Source organism: Squalius cephalus (assembly GCF_949319135.1).
Source record: "Squalius cephalus genome assembly, chromosome: 13".
NCBI lineage: Eukaryota > Metazoa > Chordata > Actinopteri > Cypriniformes > Leuciscidae > Squalius > Squalius cephalus.
This window is the reverse complement of record NC_137134.1, coordinates 5,454,675-5,470,582: the sequence shown is the minus strand read 5'-3', so window position 1 is coordinate 5,470,582 and position 15,908 is coordinate 5,454,675. Positions and strand designations below refer to the sequence as shown.

At 41.4% G+C, this 15,908-nt stretch overlaps 1 protein-coding gene across 1 annotated transcript; it reads right to left on the bottom strand.

Moving 5' to 3' along the window:
* Positions 1-218: 218 nt before the first annotated feature.
* Positions 219-15,221, bottom strand: LOC307170130 (fetuin-B). The gene is made up of 7 exons (XM_079891150.1): positions 14,947-15,221; positions 14,649-14,759; positions 6,760-6,847; positions 5,380-5,546; positions 1,984-2,085; positions 1,699-1,785; positions 219-814 (listed from the first exon to the last, which is right to left on the bottom strand). Exons 1-7 carry the CDS (start codon positions 15,139-15,141, stop codon positions 395-397), a joined length of 1,170 nt encoding a protein of 389 aa, XP_079747276.1. The 5' UTR covers positions 15,142-15,221; the 3' UTR covers positions 219-394.
* Between the last annotated feature and the right edge of the window lie 687 nt (positions 15,222-15,908).

Below are 15,908 nucleotides of genomic sequence, written 5' to 3'. Positions count from 1 at the left end.
TAAACAGAAGATTGAAACGCTTTGGTTGATTAAACATGACTAATAAACACACGACTGCCTTATTCTGTGTCTAAAGCACATCATCTCACAGAAGGATGAGCTATACTGTCCTTATGAAGTGAGTCTGGAGTAAAATCATGTTATTAAATGTTGTCTTTTATTGGACAAGAGGTTCATAAATGCTCATCATGTTTGGAAAGTTGTTTGACGCGTGTTGCTTTTTCAAATGCATGTTAAAAGTGACAGCGTTTACAGAGCTGTACTTCACTGACAAGCTGCGCATAAAAATAATCCCAGCGTTTGTGATTTCATAATCGCTATAAGCCAAATCGGTTTAAGCACGATTTCATGTTAATTGCGATTAATCGTGCAGCCCTATGAAGAACGAAGCCTGTCACACGGTGGTGTAGCGGGAGACGCCCGGACAGGAGCGGAACGGAGACGGGACGCTGGGAAAGACGCTCAGGAACACGGGGGAATGAGGAGGAGGTGTGGTGCTCGTGGGGATCTGCCTCCTCTGACGGCGAGCCGCGTAACGGAAGTTCAGTGGAGGTTTGACGGCACGAACAGAACCGCTGAGTTCCTCAGAGGACGAGGACTCGGCAGACTCGCTGGATTCGCTGGAAGAGGCGGGGAGCGCGGCGTCTGGCGCTGGTCCTGCAGGGATGGCCTGAAACACCGGCTCGGCTAGCTGAGGCCTTTCTGCTCCAACATCTTGGAATGAGGGCTCAGAGATATGAGGGATGTTGTGGGTTGGGGTTTTGGAAAGTGTGGTGGACTTTTCCTCTTGCTGTGTGGGAGTGACAACATGCACCTGTGGGTCAGTGGCAACAACACATGAAATACTTAACATGTTACACTTATCATTCTGCAGTTTCTCTCAGAATTTAATGCAGTGAGATAAAAATTAGTCATATAGTCAAGAGTGTGGCTCCACTTGATATTATTAATATTATATTTCTGTCTGTTTTTCAACATCTTATTTCAAATGATTTCAACAAAGTTATCTAAATCACATGTCTCAGGAAAACATTGGAAACATTACTTCCAGAAATTCAGTTTAGTTGCTACTAGTGGTGCAGAAATGTCACACTTCCTGCTTTAAAAGTCGTGCTTTTTAAGTATTTCTTCCTATCTATAAGATTAAACAACTGGAAAATAAGAAATGATATTGCCTTCGAGTCCTCCTGCAAAGTTCCCACAATGTTCCTGTCAAATAAACTTGGAAATTGTGGGTAATTTAATATTTCCTTCAGGTTTTGTAGGCAAAGACAGGACATTTTTTAAGGGTTGGTGTTAATTAAGAGCAAAGGATGAGCATTCGGTGTGTAACTGATGCTTTATCAGCATTTGTTGTTCCTGTGCAGCAACTACAAAGTTATTTTATGATCAGCACTTTTACAACGCCATGATTTCCAAGTTTCTTACTGAAGATTAGAACATTGTGGTGGTTGTAATCTTTCCAACAAGATAAGGCAAGATGGACTTAAGGAAGGAATTAAACTGTCTATTTTTGTCTTTCCACTTTTCTAGACAAAATAAAGCAAGAAGGCAATAAGTGCAATGGGAGATTCAGATCAACTCTACTGGGTTTGGCTCTGTTTCCTTCTACGTTGAGGTGTTGATTTACCTCAGTCATCTGGCTTTTAGAGCTGGAAAGTAAAAAGCCTGACAAACAAAAATGGATATTTAGGGTACCTGTGGGTGAAATATTTCACAGGACACCTTCACATCTTGCTGGCCGTGGTCAGGGCCAAGAACGACCCCGACACAGAACCCAACAGGCTGAAATGAAAAACACACAAACACAATCACCACGCTATCATGGCAGAGAGAAAGCAGACTGTTTGGAACACTTCATCAAATAAAACTTTTTATGGTGTGAGAAAAACAACAGAAAATATTAATAGTGGTGGATGTTAGGTCCATCAGATGGGATGCAGCTCGAGAACATGGACATAAAGGACGCTGGCAGGAACTCACCTTTTTACCTTGATGTCCCGGCTCACACTGGCCCTCTGGGAATGGAGCGAGAGAGCACTCCTGAACGGTGTACTCCACAAAACTAGCGGAAACAGGGGAGCTCTGAGAAACACAGAATAAAAAGATTTATTCAGTCTGGCCAGAGTCACTGCATTAAAGAAATTCTGTCATCACATACGGACTGCATTTTTATTAAATAACTTGGATTTCAGGTGGCTTCAGAAGACTGCAATGCAACACACAAGTGGTCTAACGTAATTTTATGATGCTTTTCTGTCCTTTTTAGAGCTTGACAGTGTCAGTACCCATTCACAATTAGTGCATTTCCTGGATGAACTAAGCCTTTAAGGCTAGAAATGTGGATTCAACAGTTCACACATACAAATGATCAGATAAAGTAGTTCGCGTATTTGGCGTGCTGTCCGAGGAGAGGGCTCAGAACTCAGTATTTTGGCCCGATCTCAGAGAACTCCCCCCATATTTCTGGTTAGGAAAGTAAGCAAGCGAGTGTGAGGAGACGGGGTGGTGGAGGGATGCTGAAAACTGTTTAAGGAACTATATATATATAGGCCTGTGGACTGTGTATATATAGGACTATATATATATATATATATGCCTCCACGCTGATTTGGAATGACGTGATGATTGGATAGATCATTTGAACGTGTTCCTCCCGAACTTTGTTAATAAAGCATCATATAAAACAAAAATGTTATGGCCTCATAGTACATCCTAAAATATACAATGCCACTAGACTTGCAATGATACCATAATGTTTATATGTGAATAAAGGCCTAATTTAAATCTGTTCATCATATAAACCCACATAGCAACATTGTGTCGGCCCAGATCCGGCCCACATCTGGCACACGTGGAAAGATGATCTGGCCCACATGCGGCGTGGAATGACGGCCCTTGGGCGGCTCACTCCTGTTTGCCAGATCTGGGCCACACGCAGGCCATAGCAATGCCACATGTCAGCCAAGAGCAAAGAAATACACCAGAACTGGACCTTATCTGAGCCACAAAATCTGTGTATATTAAATATGAAGTCATCTCAGCCTTAATAAGCCTGTTAACAAGCAGAATCACTGAAGGAAAGAAGAGAACAGAAAAAGAGACGAGCAGAAACACAAGAACTACAACTGACTTCAGACACAGCCTTCTACTACAGTATCTACTACAACCTAAGATGAAATGCTGCAAATGTGTTTAACAAACACACTGTCACAGCAGCCAAAGACCAAAGCTATAATAAGAGTTAAGAGCCCAACTAATGGAAACACTGATCACTGTTATGGTGACTTATAGAAACACATTAGAGTTAAATTCTCAATATAAACTTGTGTAGACGTCTGACAGAGATAAAGTCAGTCTGGTTAGTAATAAGTGAAGCTGGTAATGCTGTTTGTGGAGTTGTTTCATCCTCCTCTGCTGAGATCTTCACAGATTTAATGTCTTCTTTTCTCTTCAGTTGATTTCATCTTAGGCTGTGTCTGAAGTCAGTTGTAGTTCTTGTGTTTCTGCTCGTCTCTTTTTCTGTTCTCTTCTTTCCTTCAGTGATTCTGCTTGTTAACAGGCTTATTAAGGCTGAAATGACTCCATATTTAATATACACAGGTTTTGTGGCTCAGATAAGGTCCAGTTCTTCTGGTGTATTTCTTTGCTCTTGGCTGACATGTGGCATTGCTATGGCCTGCTTGTGGCCCAGATCTGGCACACAGGAGCGAGCCGCCCAAGGGCCGTCATTCCACGCCGCATGTGGGCCAGATCATCTTTCCACGTGTGCCAGATGTGGGCCGGCTCTGGGCCGACACAATGTTGCTATGTGGGAAGTTAGGCTATTGTGTTTCTTCAGAAATTTTGGATTAAACACTTGATTCATATGGATTTATTTTATTATCATCTTATGAAATTTTTTAATGAACGTCTTATGGGTTTGAAACGATATGAGAGTAATTGATGACAGAATTTTAATATTTGGGCAAACTAATCTTTTAAAGGGACAGTTCACCCAAAAATAAAAATTCTGTCATCATATACTCATCTTCAAATTGTTCCAAACCTGTATGATTTCCTTTCTTCTGCTGAACACAAATGAAGATTTTGAAGAATGTCGGTAACCAAGCAGATCTCGGGCACCAGTGACTACCATATTATCACGTTTAGTGTTTGTTAGATCCTGCATCCTTCCCTGCTTCAACCTGCATTGTGACACATAGTAGGGACAAAAATACTATGGTAGTCAATGGTGCCCGAGATCTGCTTGGTTACCAACATTCTTCCAGATTCCTTTCTTCCAGCAGAAGGAAGACATTCATACAGGTTTGGACTAATTTGAGAGTGAGTAAACGATGACAGAATTATTTTTTGGGGGGGGGGGGGGGGGGGGGGGTGAACTATCCCTTTAAGGCTATTTATTAAGATAGATAGTGATATAGGGACTGTTGTTGTCAAATAAGTTTCATTCATAATAACGTCCCCTGTAAACTAGGAGTTGCACAGACAAGTCAACTTTGATGCTCTGCCATGACGCTCTTAGCTTGATGTTTACTAGTCACTGATCATGTGATTTTGAAACTAACCACATGGCCGCCTTGCTGAAGACCTCCAACCTAACCCTAACCTGTTCTGTCTAAGTGTGCTATATCTTTATTTTAAATTATATATCTAGTTAAGATTTTCGTATAAATTACGATCAAAACTCAATTTATTTACCATAGCATTAACTGTAATACTAATGCTGTCCTATAGAGGGGGCCACAGATAAGAAAATCTTCTTTTTTTTTTTAAACATTTGAAGCTCCATTTCCTTCAGTTAAAAATGACAAATAAATGCACACTCCGAGAGTGCTCCACTAGTTATGAGTGATTTATCAATAAAATAGCTTAGAAACTGAAAAGGTCTTGTATATATTGCTTTCTGTTTTTGAACTAAAACCCACAGCTTCGCTATTAGTAGAGACAAGCTGCACAGGATTCATTCACACAAGCAATCGCTTTCTCTCCAATGCATTCAAATCTTACTGTGCTACTTTATCAGTATCTGATTGAAAAATATAACGACCCATAGACACAATAACTAAAAAATAAGCTGTTATGTCGGAGCAATAGCGTGACCCGAGTTTAATTGGCTCGAGATTCAGGTTAGTCAAACATTAAGTTTGTCCACAAACTTTAGCATTTAGCTGCAAGGCGTTTCCTGATTAGTCAACGTTAACTTGACTTCAAGCTCCTAAAAGACGACTTCAAAAAGTCTGAAAAATAAAATAAAAATGCTTTAAACCGGTATACAATTTCACAGCGTATAACCGTCGTGGCAAACCTACTGTAAATGAAACCTCAATTTAATGAACTGCAAAATCTACAAATTGCTGATCTGTCGTCCATTGTAACCTGATGGGCGGCTCTGGTGATGGTGTTCACAGTCAGGCTGACAGGAAGAGTGCTTTGTATGTTGTATTTAAGGAGAGACGTCCTAGCTGTGGCGATGGCTTCATTACTGTCGACCGGCAGCAGCACAGGACAGTCTGGACACGTCAGACGCAACTTCTCTGGAGGGTCTTGGGGAAGAAAAAGAGAGAGAGTGAGTAGGATAAAAGAAAAATCTGGAATTGTAATTGCATTGCAGTAGTTTAGTTAATTTCACAAAAGCAAGAAATATAAACTTTTTCATCAAGAATCGAAAAATAAAATCATTTTCAATCATGGCCCTTGCTATTAAACAGAATTTGCACTTGCTATTAAGCAGTATCAATAAAAGCATTTTTTTAATGGCATCCCGGATCGTGTTGAAGGATTCATACTGTATGTGTGTTCGGAGCATTTGATTGTAGATTGTTATGTAATAGAGGCACAGTGTAATGGAGAGTTTGCAAAGAAACTTTTGTTGATGGAGCAGCCGACTGTACTGGATCTGACAGAAGCTATGCAAACCGCAAGTTAACAATTTCATAATGCTTTGTCTGTAAAAGATGATTTTTTATGGATAATAATATGGATAAAGCTTGCAATATCTTAAATACTGATCATTTTATACAAATGGCAAGAATGATGGATCAAAATAAGAATATTTCTGCATAGAAATATGCTTATATATATAGGATGCACCAAGGCTGCATTTATTTGATAAAAAAAAAACAGTAATATTGTGAAATATTATGACAATTTAAAATGACAGTTTTCTATTTTAATATATTTTAAACTGTAATTTATTCCTGTGATCAAAGCTGAATTTTCAGCATCATTACGCCAGTCTTCAGTGTCACATGATCCTTCAGAAATCACTCTAATATGAGGATTTGATGCTCAAGAAACATTCAGTATTATTTTCAATGTTGAAAACAGTTGTGTACATATTTTTTTTTTTCAAAATTCTTTGATGAATAGAAAGTTCAAAAGAACAGCATTTATTTAAAATAGAATATTTTCTAACATTATAAATGTCTTTACTGTAACTTTTGATCAGTTTAACTCATCCTTGATGAATAAAAGTATTGATTTATTTTATTTCTTTCCCACAAAAATAAAATTAAAATTCTTACTGACCCCAAACTTTTGAACGGCAGTGTTTAATGTTACAAAAGCTTTAGATTTCAGATAAATGCTGTTCTTTTGAACTTTCTATTCATCATAGCATCATGAAATAAAAATGTAAATAACCGTTTTCAACATTGATAATAATCATAAATGTTTCTACTTATTAAGGTTGAGAGTTCCAGTATGCAGGGAACTCCTGTAAATGTGTGCAATCAGAAATGTAAATAAATATTTGACCTGGAACGAGCGTGCAGTCATAGCTGTAGAGGTACGAGAAGCCCTCTGGTGTGTGGAGCACTGTGGTGTTGCAGTTTCCAGAGATTTGCTACAACACAAGGAACATTAATTGTACATGAACCGATCTAAACCAATCAGACACATTCGCTTTTCAAAACATAGTAAAATCAGAGATTCTGCAAACCATCTGCACTGAGTTACTTGATAAATTATTTTAAGGTAGAAGTTGGATTAAAGGGGTCGTCATATGATGCTTTTTTAATGTTTTCCTTTTCCTTAATGTTCATGTATAAGATCTGCAAAGCTACAAAGCTTATAGTCTCCTACAAAGGGGATTTATTCTAACAAAAAACACTGCTCCAGGCCTGCCTAAAACACCTCGATCCAACCCTACCTTCACATGCTATCTGAATTATCATAATTCAAAATCATTAGTTTCTTTCCACAACGGCTACATCGCCTTGTCATGTCGTTCATGTCAGCCCGGTCTCACCCCAAAACGTCATGTACTGACGGGTCTTGACCATACGGCAACATACGACGAAAAGGGTACCCCTAAAACGTCCATATGAGACGAAGACATAAGCGCACCAGCAGCGCCTCCTAGCGGTACCCTAACGCATACCTAAACCTACCCATAACCCGAATCGTCACATATGGACGTTTTAGGGGTACCCTTTTCGTCGTATGTTGCCGTATGGTCAAGACCCGTCAGTATGTGACGTTTTGGGGTGAGACTGTGTTATTCATGTAGTACATATAAGCCTATGCATATATGACATATATGAATAACCATTTGAAGCATATTGTATGTTTTAAACAGTATGGCCAAAGTTTTGGCAGTGACGTAAATTGTGTTTCACAAAGCTAGCTGCTTCAGTATTTGTACTGTAGATTATTTTGTGACATGTTTCTATGGTAAACTGGAATCAACATTTCATATGTTTTAAAGGCATTATTGGCAAAGAAATTCAATACATGCAAAGATATTTATCAATGATATATCAATATTTCCAGTGTTGACTCTTCTTCTTCATATTCATAACCTTCACTCAGGCAATCCATTCTTGCCTTATTAGTGATCGAAGTTGATAACAATTTGTGAGCTTCTGCTTGTCCACTCATCTTCTGAGGATTGACCACGGGATCTCTACGGGATTAAGATCTGGGAGATGCCTGGCCACGGATCCAAAATGTCAGTGTAATGATCTCTGAGCCACTTCATTATCACTCTTGCCTTGTGGCATGGTGCTCCATCATGCTGGAAAATGCATGGTTCATCACCAAATTGCTCCTGGGACATTAGGAGAAGTTGCTCTTGCAGTAAAGAATGATTTGATAACGTTAAGGTAACAAAACTATCCTTGAATCTTAGGTCAAGAAATTATCATCTGCAGATGCGTGTCCTCATCTCTGTCTGAGATCTCCTCTAATATTGTCTTTAAGTTGATGTTTTAGGTTGCTGTCACTTTTTTCAACTGTCAAAGTACAAAATATCTTCCAACTCAGGGGCAGGACTGCAGAGTGAGTGGTGTGTTTTCAGCTAGACCTCAACAGACCACTTGGCTGCTGTGTCCGAGCGTGTGGGCTCATCATGGATCATTCTGTGTTTGCAGTTGGAAATCTTTTTATTTTGTCTTCTGTCTCAACATCCTTGGTGAACCGCTGAAGGCAGACACTGTCTTTCTCAACCTCAACAGTGCTCCAGGCACACAGTCTATATCCAGGCCTTGTTAACGGTTAGGTGCAGGTTGTGCCCAAAGAAGGGGACTCATGTGAAGCCCTGCAGAAATGTTTTCTGGTTTGCTGAGGCATTATCAGTGGTAATACCAACCAATCGACATGTCCAGCTTCCTTGTTTCTTTTACTATCTCCACCAATGCCTACATCAAGCATTCTCCTGAGTGCTCAGAGTTCAGCCCAACACAGCCCAAACAGCAGCTCTGCAAGTCCCAGGATTCAGATCAAATTTGCACAGTTACTGCAATGAATGTGGAAGTGGCCCTGCTGGAAAAAAGTTTCCCTCAAGATTGTTCATGAGTAAATCTTTTGTTTTATTTGGCTGGGATTTCAGTGTACAAGAAATAATTCTGTGAAGGAAGGGCATACCTGTTATGTAACTGTTCAAGAAGTTGTCTGAACCCAGGTTTCTCAGCAGTATACACCCACACTCTACAGCCCAGTTCAGTTTCTAATCTTCATTTGAGTTTGCTTCATACTTTCTTTGTTGTTCAAATAAAGGTAGTAGGGTAGGCTGCAAGTGTTTTTTTGTTGTTGTTGTTTTTTTGTTTTTTGTTTGTTTGTTCGCAGACCGATTCTCCTCAGCAAAAATTGGGGGATAAACTTGAAAACTGCTTTTTCCCATTTTTGGTCTGCATTGACATATAATGCAACAAAGACTGCTAAAGCGAAAAAAAAAAAAGCCATATTAAAGCCCTCATTATCAGTTCCAGCATGTAGGAGGGACTGTCAGTCGCCAGGTTTCAATAAACTGTTATTGATTCAAAGAGATTATAAGGGAATAATAAAGATGTTTAACCAAATTGATAACACAAGTGTAATGACTGCTTACTTTACAATGTGACCTTGTAAAAGTATAGTTTTAAGGTAAAATGGGAAATTAAATAAATAAAACGCATAAATTGCAAGATATTGAAATTATTGATGCACATTAAAAAAGTTAAGCTCCCCTTAGCACCCCTAAGACAAAAATCCACTGTCCACGGTAGAGCCGATGGAGGGAGAAGCTATAGTGGAGCCTTGGTGGAGAGGCCTAGCAGAACCAGGTAGACGACTGGCCGAGGTGGGGCAGAAAACCCAGGGTGACGCTGAAGCCCTGGGGGGCGACAGTGGAGCTGCAGGCAGGAGTGACTGAGGTGGAGGCGTGGGCTTGGCAGACCGTGGTGGAGACGGTGGGAGTGAGGACAATGGAAAAACCAAAGGGAAGTGGTGACAGTGGTGGAGGGAGGTTGGGCGGGACCATCTGCAATTAAGGAGACTTGGGGCTGGGTGACACAGATGACTTGAAACTGCTGGCTTAACCAGCAACGACTAGGTAAACTTGGAGCTGGGCTTATCCAGCGACGACTTGGACAACTTGGAGCTGGGCTTATTCAGCAAAGACTTGGACAACTTGGAGCTGGGCTTATTCAGCAAAGACTTGGACAATTTGGAGCTGGGCTTATTCAGTGATGACTTGGACAATTTGGAGCTGGGCTTATCCAGCGACGACTTGGACAATTTGGAGCTGGGCTTATTCAGCGACGACTTGGACAATTTGGAGCTGGGCTTATTCAGCAAAGACTTGGACAACTTGGAGCTGGGCTTATTCAGCGATGATTTGGACAATTTGGAGCTGGGCTTATCCAGCGATGATTTGGACAACTTGGAGCTGGGCTTATTCAGCAAAGACTTGGATAACTTGGAGCTGGGCTTATCCAGCGATGATTTGGACAATTTGGAGCTGGGCTTATTCAGCGATGATTTGGACAACTTGGAGCTGGGCTTATTCAGCAAAGACTTGGATAACTTGGAGCTGGGCTTATTCAGCAAAGACTTGGACAACTTGGAGCTGGGCTTATTCAGCGATGATTTGGACAACTTGGAGCTGGGCTTATTCAGCAAAGACTTGGACAATTTGGAGCTGGGCTTATCCAGCAAAGACTTGGACAACTTGGAGCTGGGCTTATCCAGCAAAGACTTGGACAACTTGGAGCTGGGCTTATTCAGCAAAGACTTGGACAATTTGGAGCTGGGCTTATTCAGCAAAGACTTGGACAACTTGGAGCTGGGCTTATTCAGCAAAGACTTGGACAATTTGGAGCTGGGCTTATTCAGTGATGACTTGGACAATTTGGAGCTGGGCTTATTCAGTGATGACTTGGACAACTTGGAGCTGGGCTTATTCAGCGATGATTTGGACAATTTGGAGCTGGGCTTATCCAGCGATGATTTGGACAATTTGGAGCTGGGCTTATTCAGCGATGACTTGGATAACTTGGAGCTGGGCTTATTCAGCGACGACTTGGACAATTTGGAGCTGGGCTTATTCAGCGATGACTTGGACAATTTGGAGCTGGGCTTATTCAGCAAAGACTTGGACAACTTGGAACTGGGCTTATTCAGCAAAGACTTGGACAACTTGGAGCTGGGCTTATCCAGCGATGATTTGGACACTTTGGAGCTGGGCTTATCCAGCGATGATTTGGACAATTTGGAGCTGGGCTTATTCAGCAAAGACTTGGATAACTTGGAGCTGGGCTTATCCAGCAAAGACTTGGACAACTTGGAGCTGGGCTTATTCAGCGATGATTTGGACAATTTGGAGCTGGGCTTATTCAGCGATGACTTGGATAACTTGGAGCTGGGCTTATTCAGCGACGACTTGGACAATTTGGAGCTGGGCTTATTCAGCGATGACTTGGACAATTTGGAGCTGGGCTTATTCAGCAAAGACTTGGACAACTTGGAGCTTGGCTTATTCAGCAAAGACTTGGACAACTTGGAACTGGGCTTATTCAGCAACGACTTGGACAACTTGGAGCTGGGCTTATCCAGCGATGATTTGGACAATTTGGAGCTGGGCTTATTCAGCAAAGACTTGGATAACTTGGAGCTGGGCTTATCCAGCAAAGACTTGGACAACTTGGAGCTGGGCTTATTCAGTGATGACTTGGACAACTTGGAGCTGGGCTTATTCAGCGATGATTTGGACAATTTGGAGCTGGGCTTATCCAGCGATGATTTGGACAATTTGGAGCTGGGCTTATTCAGCGATGACTTGGATAACTTGGAGCTGGGCTTATTCAGCGACAACTTGGACAATTTGGAGCTGGGCTTATTCAGCGATGACTTGGACAATTTGGAGCTGGGCTTATTCAGCAAAGACTTGGACAATTTGGAGCTTGGCTTATTCAGCAAAGACTTGGACAACTTGGAACTGGGCTTATTCAGCAAAGACTTGGACAACTTGGAGCTGGGCTTATCCAGCGATGATTTGGACACTTTGGAACTGGGCTTATCCAGCAAAGACTTGGACAACTTGGAACTGGGCTTATCCAGCGATGATTTGGACAATTTGGAGCTGGGCTTATCCAGCGATGATTTGGACAATTTGGAGCTGGGCTTATTCAGCAAAGACTTGGACAACTTGGAACTGGGCTTATTCAGCAAAGACTTGGACAACTTGGAGCTGGGCTTTTCCAGCGATGATTTGGACAATTTGGAGCTGGGCTTATTCAGCAAAGACTTGGACAATTTGGAACTGGGCTTATCCAGCGATGATTTGGACAACTTGGAACTGGGCTTATTCAGCGACGATTTGGACAATTTGGAGCTGGGCTTATTCAGCAAAGACTTGGACAACTTGGAGCTGGGCTTATCCAGCGATGATTTGGACAATTTGGAGCTGGGCTTATTCAGCAAAGACTTGGACAACTTGGAACTGGGCTTATCCAGCGATGATTTGGACAATTTGGAGCTGGGCTTATCCAGCGATGATTTGGACAATTTGGAGCTGGGCTTATTCAGCAAAGACTTGGACAACTTGGAACTGGGCTTATTCAGCAAAGACTTGGACAACTTGGAGCTGGGCTTATCCAGCGATGATTTGGACAATTTGGAGCTGGGCTTATTCAGCGACGATTTGGACAACTTGGAACTGGGCTTATTCAGCAAAGACTTGGACAACTTGGAGCTGGGCTTATCCAGCGATGATTTGGACAATTTGGAGCTGGGCTTATTCAGCAAAGACTTGGACAACTTGGAACTGGGCTTATCCAGCGATGATTTGGACAATTTGGAGCTGGGCTTATCCAGCGATGATTTGGACAATTTGGAGCTGGGCTTATTCAGCAAAGACTTGGACAACTTGGAACTGGGCTTATTCAGCAAGGACTTGGACAACTTGGAGCTGGGCTTATCCAGCGATGATTTGGACAATTTGGAGCTGGGCTTATTCAGCAAAGACTTGGACAACTTGGAACTGGGCTTATTCAGCAAAGACTTGGACAACTTGGAGCTGGGCTTATCCAGCAAAGACTTGGACAACTTGGAACTGGGCTTATTCAGCAAAGACTTGGACAACTTGGAACTGGGCTTATTCAGCAAAGACTTGGACAACTTGGAACTGGGCTTATTCAGCAAAGACTTGGACAACTTGGAACTGGGCTTATCCAGCGATGATTTGGACAATTTGGAGCTGGGCTTATTCAGCAAAGACTTGGACAACTTGGAACTGGGCTTATCCAGCGATGATTTGGACAATTTGGAGCTGGGCTTATTCAGCAAAGACTTGGACAACTTGGAACTGGGCTTATTCAGCAAAGACTTGGACAACTTGGAGCTGGGCTTATCCAGCGATGATTTGGACAATTTGGAGCTGGGCTTATCCAGCGATGATTTGGACAATTTGGAGCTGGGCTTATCCAGCGATGATTTGGACAATTTGGAGCTGGGCTTATTCAGCGACGACTTGGACAATTTGGAGCTGGGCTTATTCAGCAAAGACTTGGACAACTTGGAGCTGGGCTTATCCAGCGATGACTTGGACAATTTGGAGCTGGGCTTATCCAGCGATGATTTGGACAATTTGGAGCTGGGCTTATCCAGCGATGATTTGGACAACTTGGAGCTGGGCTTATCCAGCGACGACTTGGACAATTTGGAGCTGGGCTTATCCAGCGATGATTTGGACAACTTGGAGCTGGGCTTATCCAGCGATGATTTGGACAATTTGGAGCTGGGCTTATCCAGCGACGACTTGGACAATTTGGAGCTGGGCTTATCCAGCGACGACTTGGACAATTTGGAGCTGGGCTTATTCAGCAATGACTTGGACAATTTGGAGCTGGGCTTATTCAGTGATGACTTGGACAACTTGGAACTGGGCTTATCCAGCGATGACTTGGACAATTTGGAGCTGGGCTTATTCAGTGATGACTTGGACAATTTGGAGCTGGGCTTATCCAGCGATGATTTGGACAATTTGGAGCTGGGCTTATTCAGCAAAGACTTGGACAATTTGGAGCTGGGCTTATTCAGCAAAGACTTGGACAACTTGGAGCTGGGCTTATCCAGCGATGACTTGGACAATTTGGAGCTGGGCTTATCCAGTAATGATTTGGCCAACTTGGAGCTGGGCTTATTCAGCAAAGACTTGGACAACTTGGAGCTGGGCTTATTCAGCGACGACTTGGACAATATGGAGCTGGGCTTATTCAGTGATGACTTGGACAATTTGGAGCTGGGTTTATCCAGCGATGACTTGGACAACTTGGAGCTGGCCATTCACAATCCACTGGGTCAGCTGACCAATCAGAGCACTGTGAGCTTTTTGGAAGGAGGGGCTTTGTAGAAATCAGTGTGTTTCAGACAGACTATGAATAGAAGTGTTGCAATAATATACAGATGTGAAAAAATAGTGTTTTTTGAAAATGAAAGAATGTTAACCTATTCATACCCCCCCCCCCCCCCAAAAAAAAAAAAAACTAAATAATGACCTTTTAAAATAGCATCATATGACCCCTTTAAGTCATTATTTATCACTATTCCTGAGAGCGTTTCAGTAAAAAAAAAATAAAAAAAACTGTTGATATCACTGCCACTTGCCACTTGTATCTTTTTCAAGATGCAAAGTACAGGTTAAAGCAACGCCATAGATTTTAGCTTGAGATCCAAATATGCATCCATCATGCATTGTTTTGCATGCAGCATAAGTTAAATCTGCTGGTTAATCCTTAACCCATGATCAATATTTGAGAATTTACAAGATGGAATTTTGAACAGAGGTAAACAACACTTCCACACCATCAACCATATATTCTATTCGAACTTTAAACATTCCTTGAGATGTACAGTAGCAGCAAATAATCAAGGAGCTGAAGCCTTACTGTTTCCATGAACGGTCTTATAGCACATGTTTTCCATGATTTGGGACTGAGGACATGGCACTTGGTCTCAAGGACATCTAAATCAAGATAATAGACCTTTCCAGCAGAACCCTACAGCAAGGGAAAGTAGACCTGTGAAATAAACAGTCTCTTGCAAAAATGACAAATACATATATACATTATGACTTTGAATCTACAAAACAATATGTTATTAATAATTAATTTAATAATATGAGTAGATCTACTACTGCTGTGGTTGCCTTTTCACTGGTAAAAAATAACAGCACTTTTTACCAACCTGTTGATGCGCCTGGACGTTTGTGATTCTGTTAAGGGCAAATTTGTAACCTGTTTGTCTGTCCTCATTTATGTACGTGACGGCCAGTCGGGACAACTTCTCCACAATCTTGTCATCACAGGGAACGTGAACTAAATTTGTCCCCAAGACACACAAAATATTTGCGGCCAAAAAAATCCAAATCAGAGGCAACATCTTTAATTTGTTTTACAGAAAATGTCCTGCAGAAGATAAGCAGTTTTATTTCAAATGCAGTCGGTTTATACCATGAGATGAATGTGACTTTGGAATCAGGTTTGATAAACATTAACAAGATGATCAATGTGTGTGCCCTGCCCTGACTGTGATGTAAACAGCATGTGTGCCATAATCAACGCTAGGCTCAAAATATATCCCAAACCTATTCAAATTGATTCATAATATACACTTATGAAGTGTTAATAATGTATCACAGAGTGTTAATGAAAATACAAGCAGAATAATCAATTAATAACTAAAATACAAATAAACACTTTACTTCAGGAATGCTCAGTTCTCCCGTCTACAGCAGAGTTGAGTTTAGTTTAGTTCCAGCCCTGCAAGCAGCACAAAAACGTACATTTTCATGTGAAAATAAAGAGCTTGATTGGTTGGTTCAGGTGTGTTTGTTTAGAGATGGATATAACTTTTTGTCTCTATTTTCTCATGTAGTTGTCATTCTACCACACGATGGCGCTGGATTCGCAATAACGCCAGCAAAAGTTTATCAACGGATGCTGTAGTGTAGATCATGCCCAGATGCACACATAGGGAAGAAAGCAAACTGGATCCAATATTGCGCATCATTATCTACCTCATAAAAGAAAGCAGGCTGTGGTTAAATGTCGTCACCAAGATGTCAACACAAAATTACTATGGTACATCATTGATGGCATCACATGGTAATACCTTGTACTTTGATATTTATTATGATTATATCCATG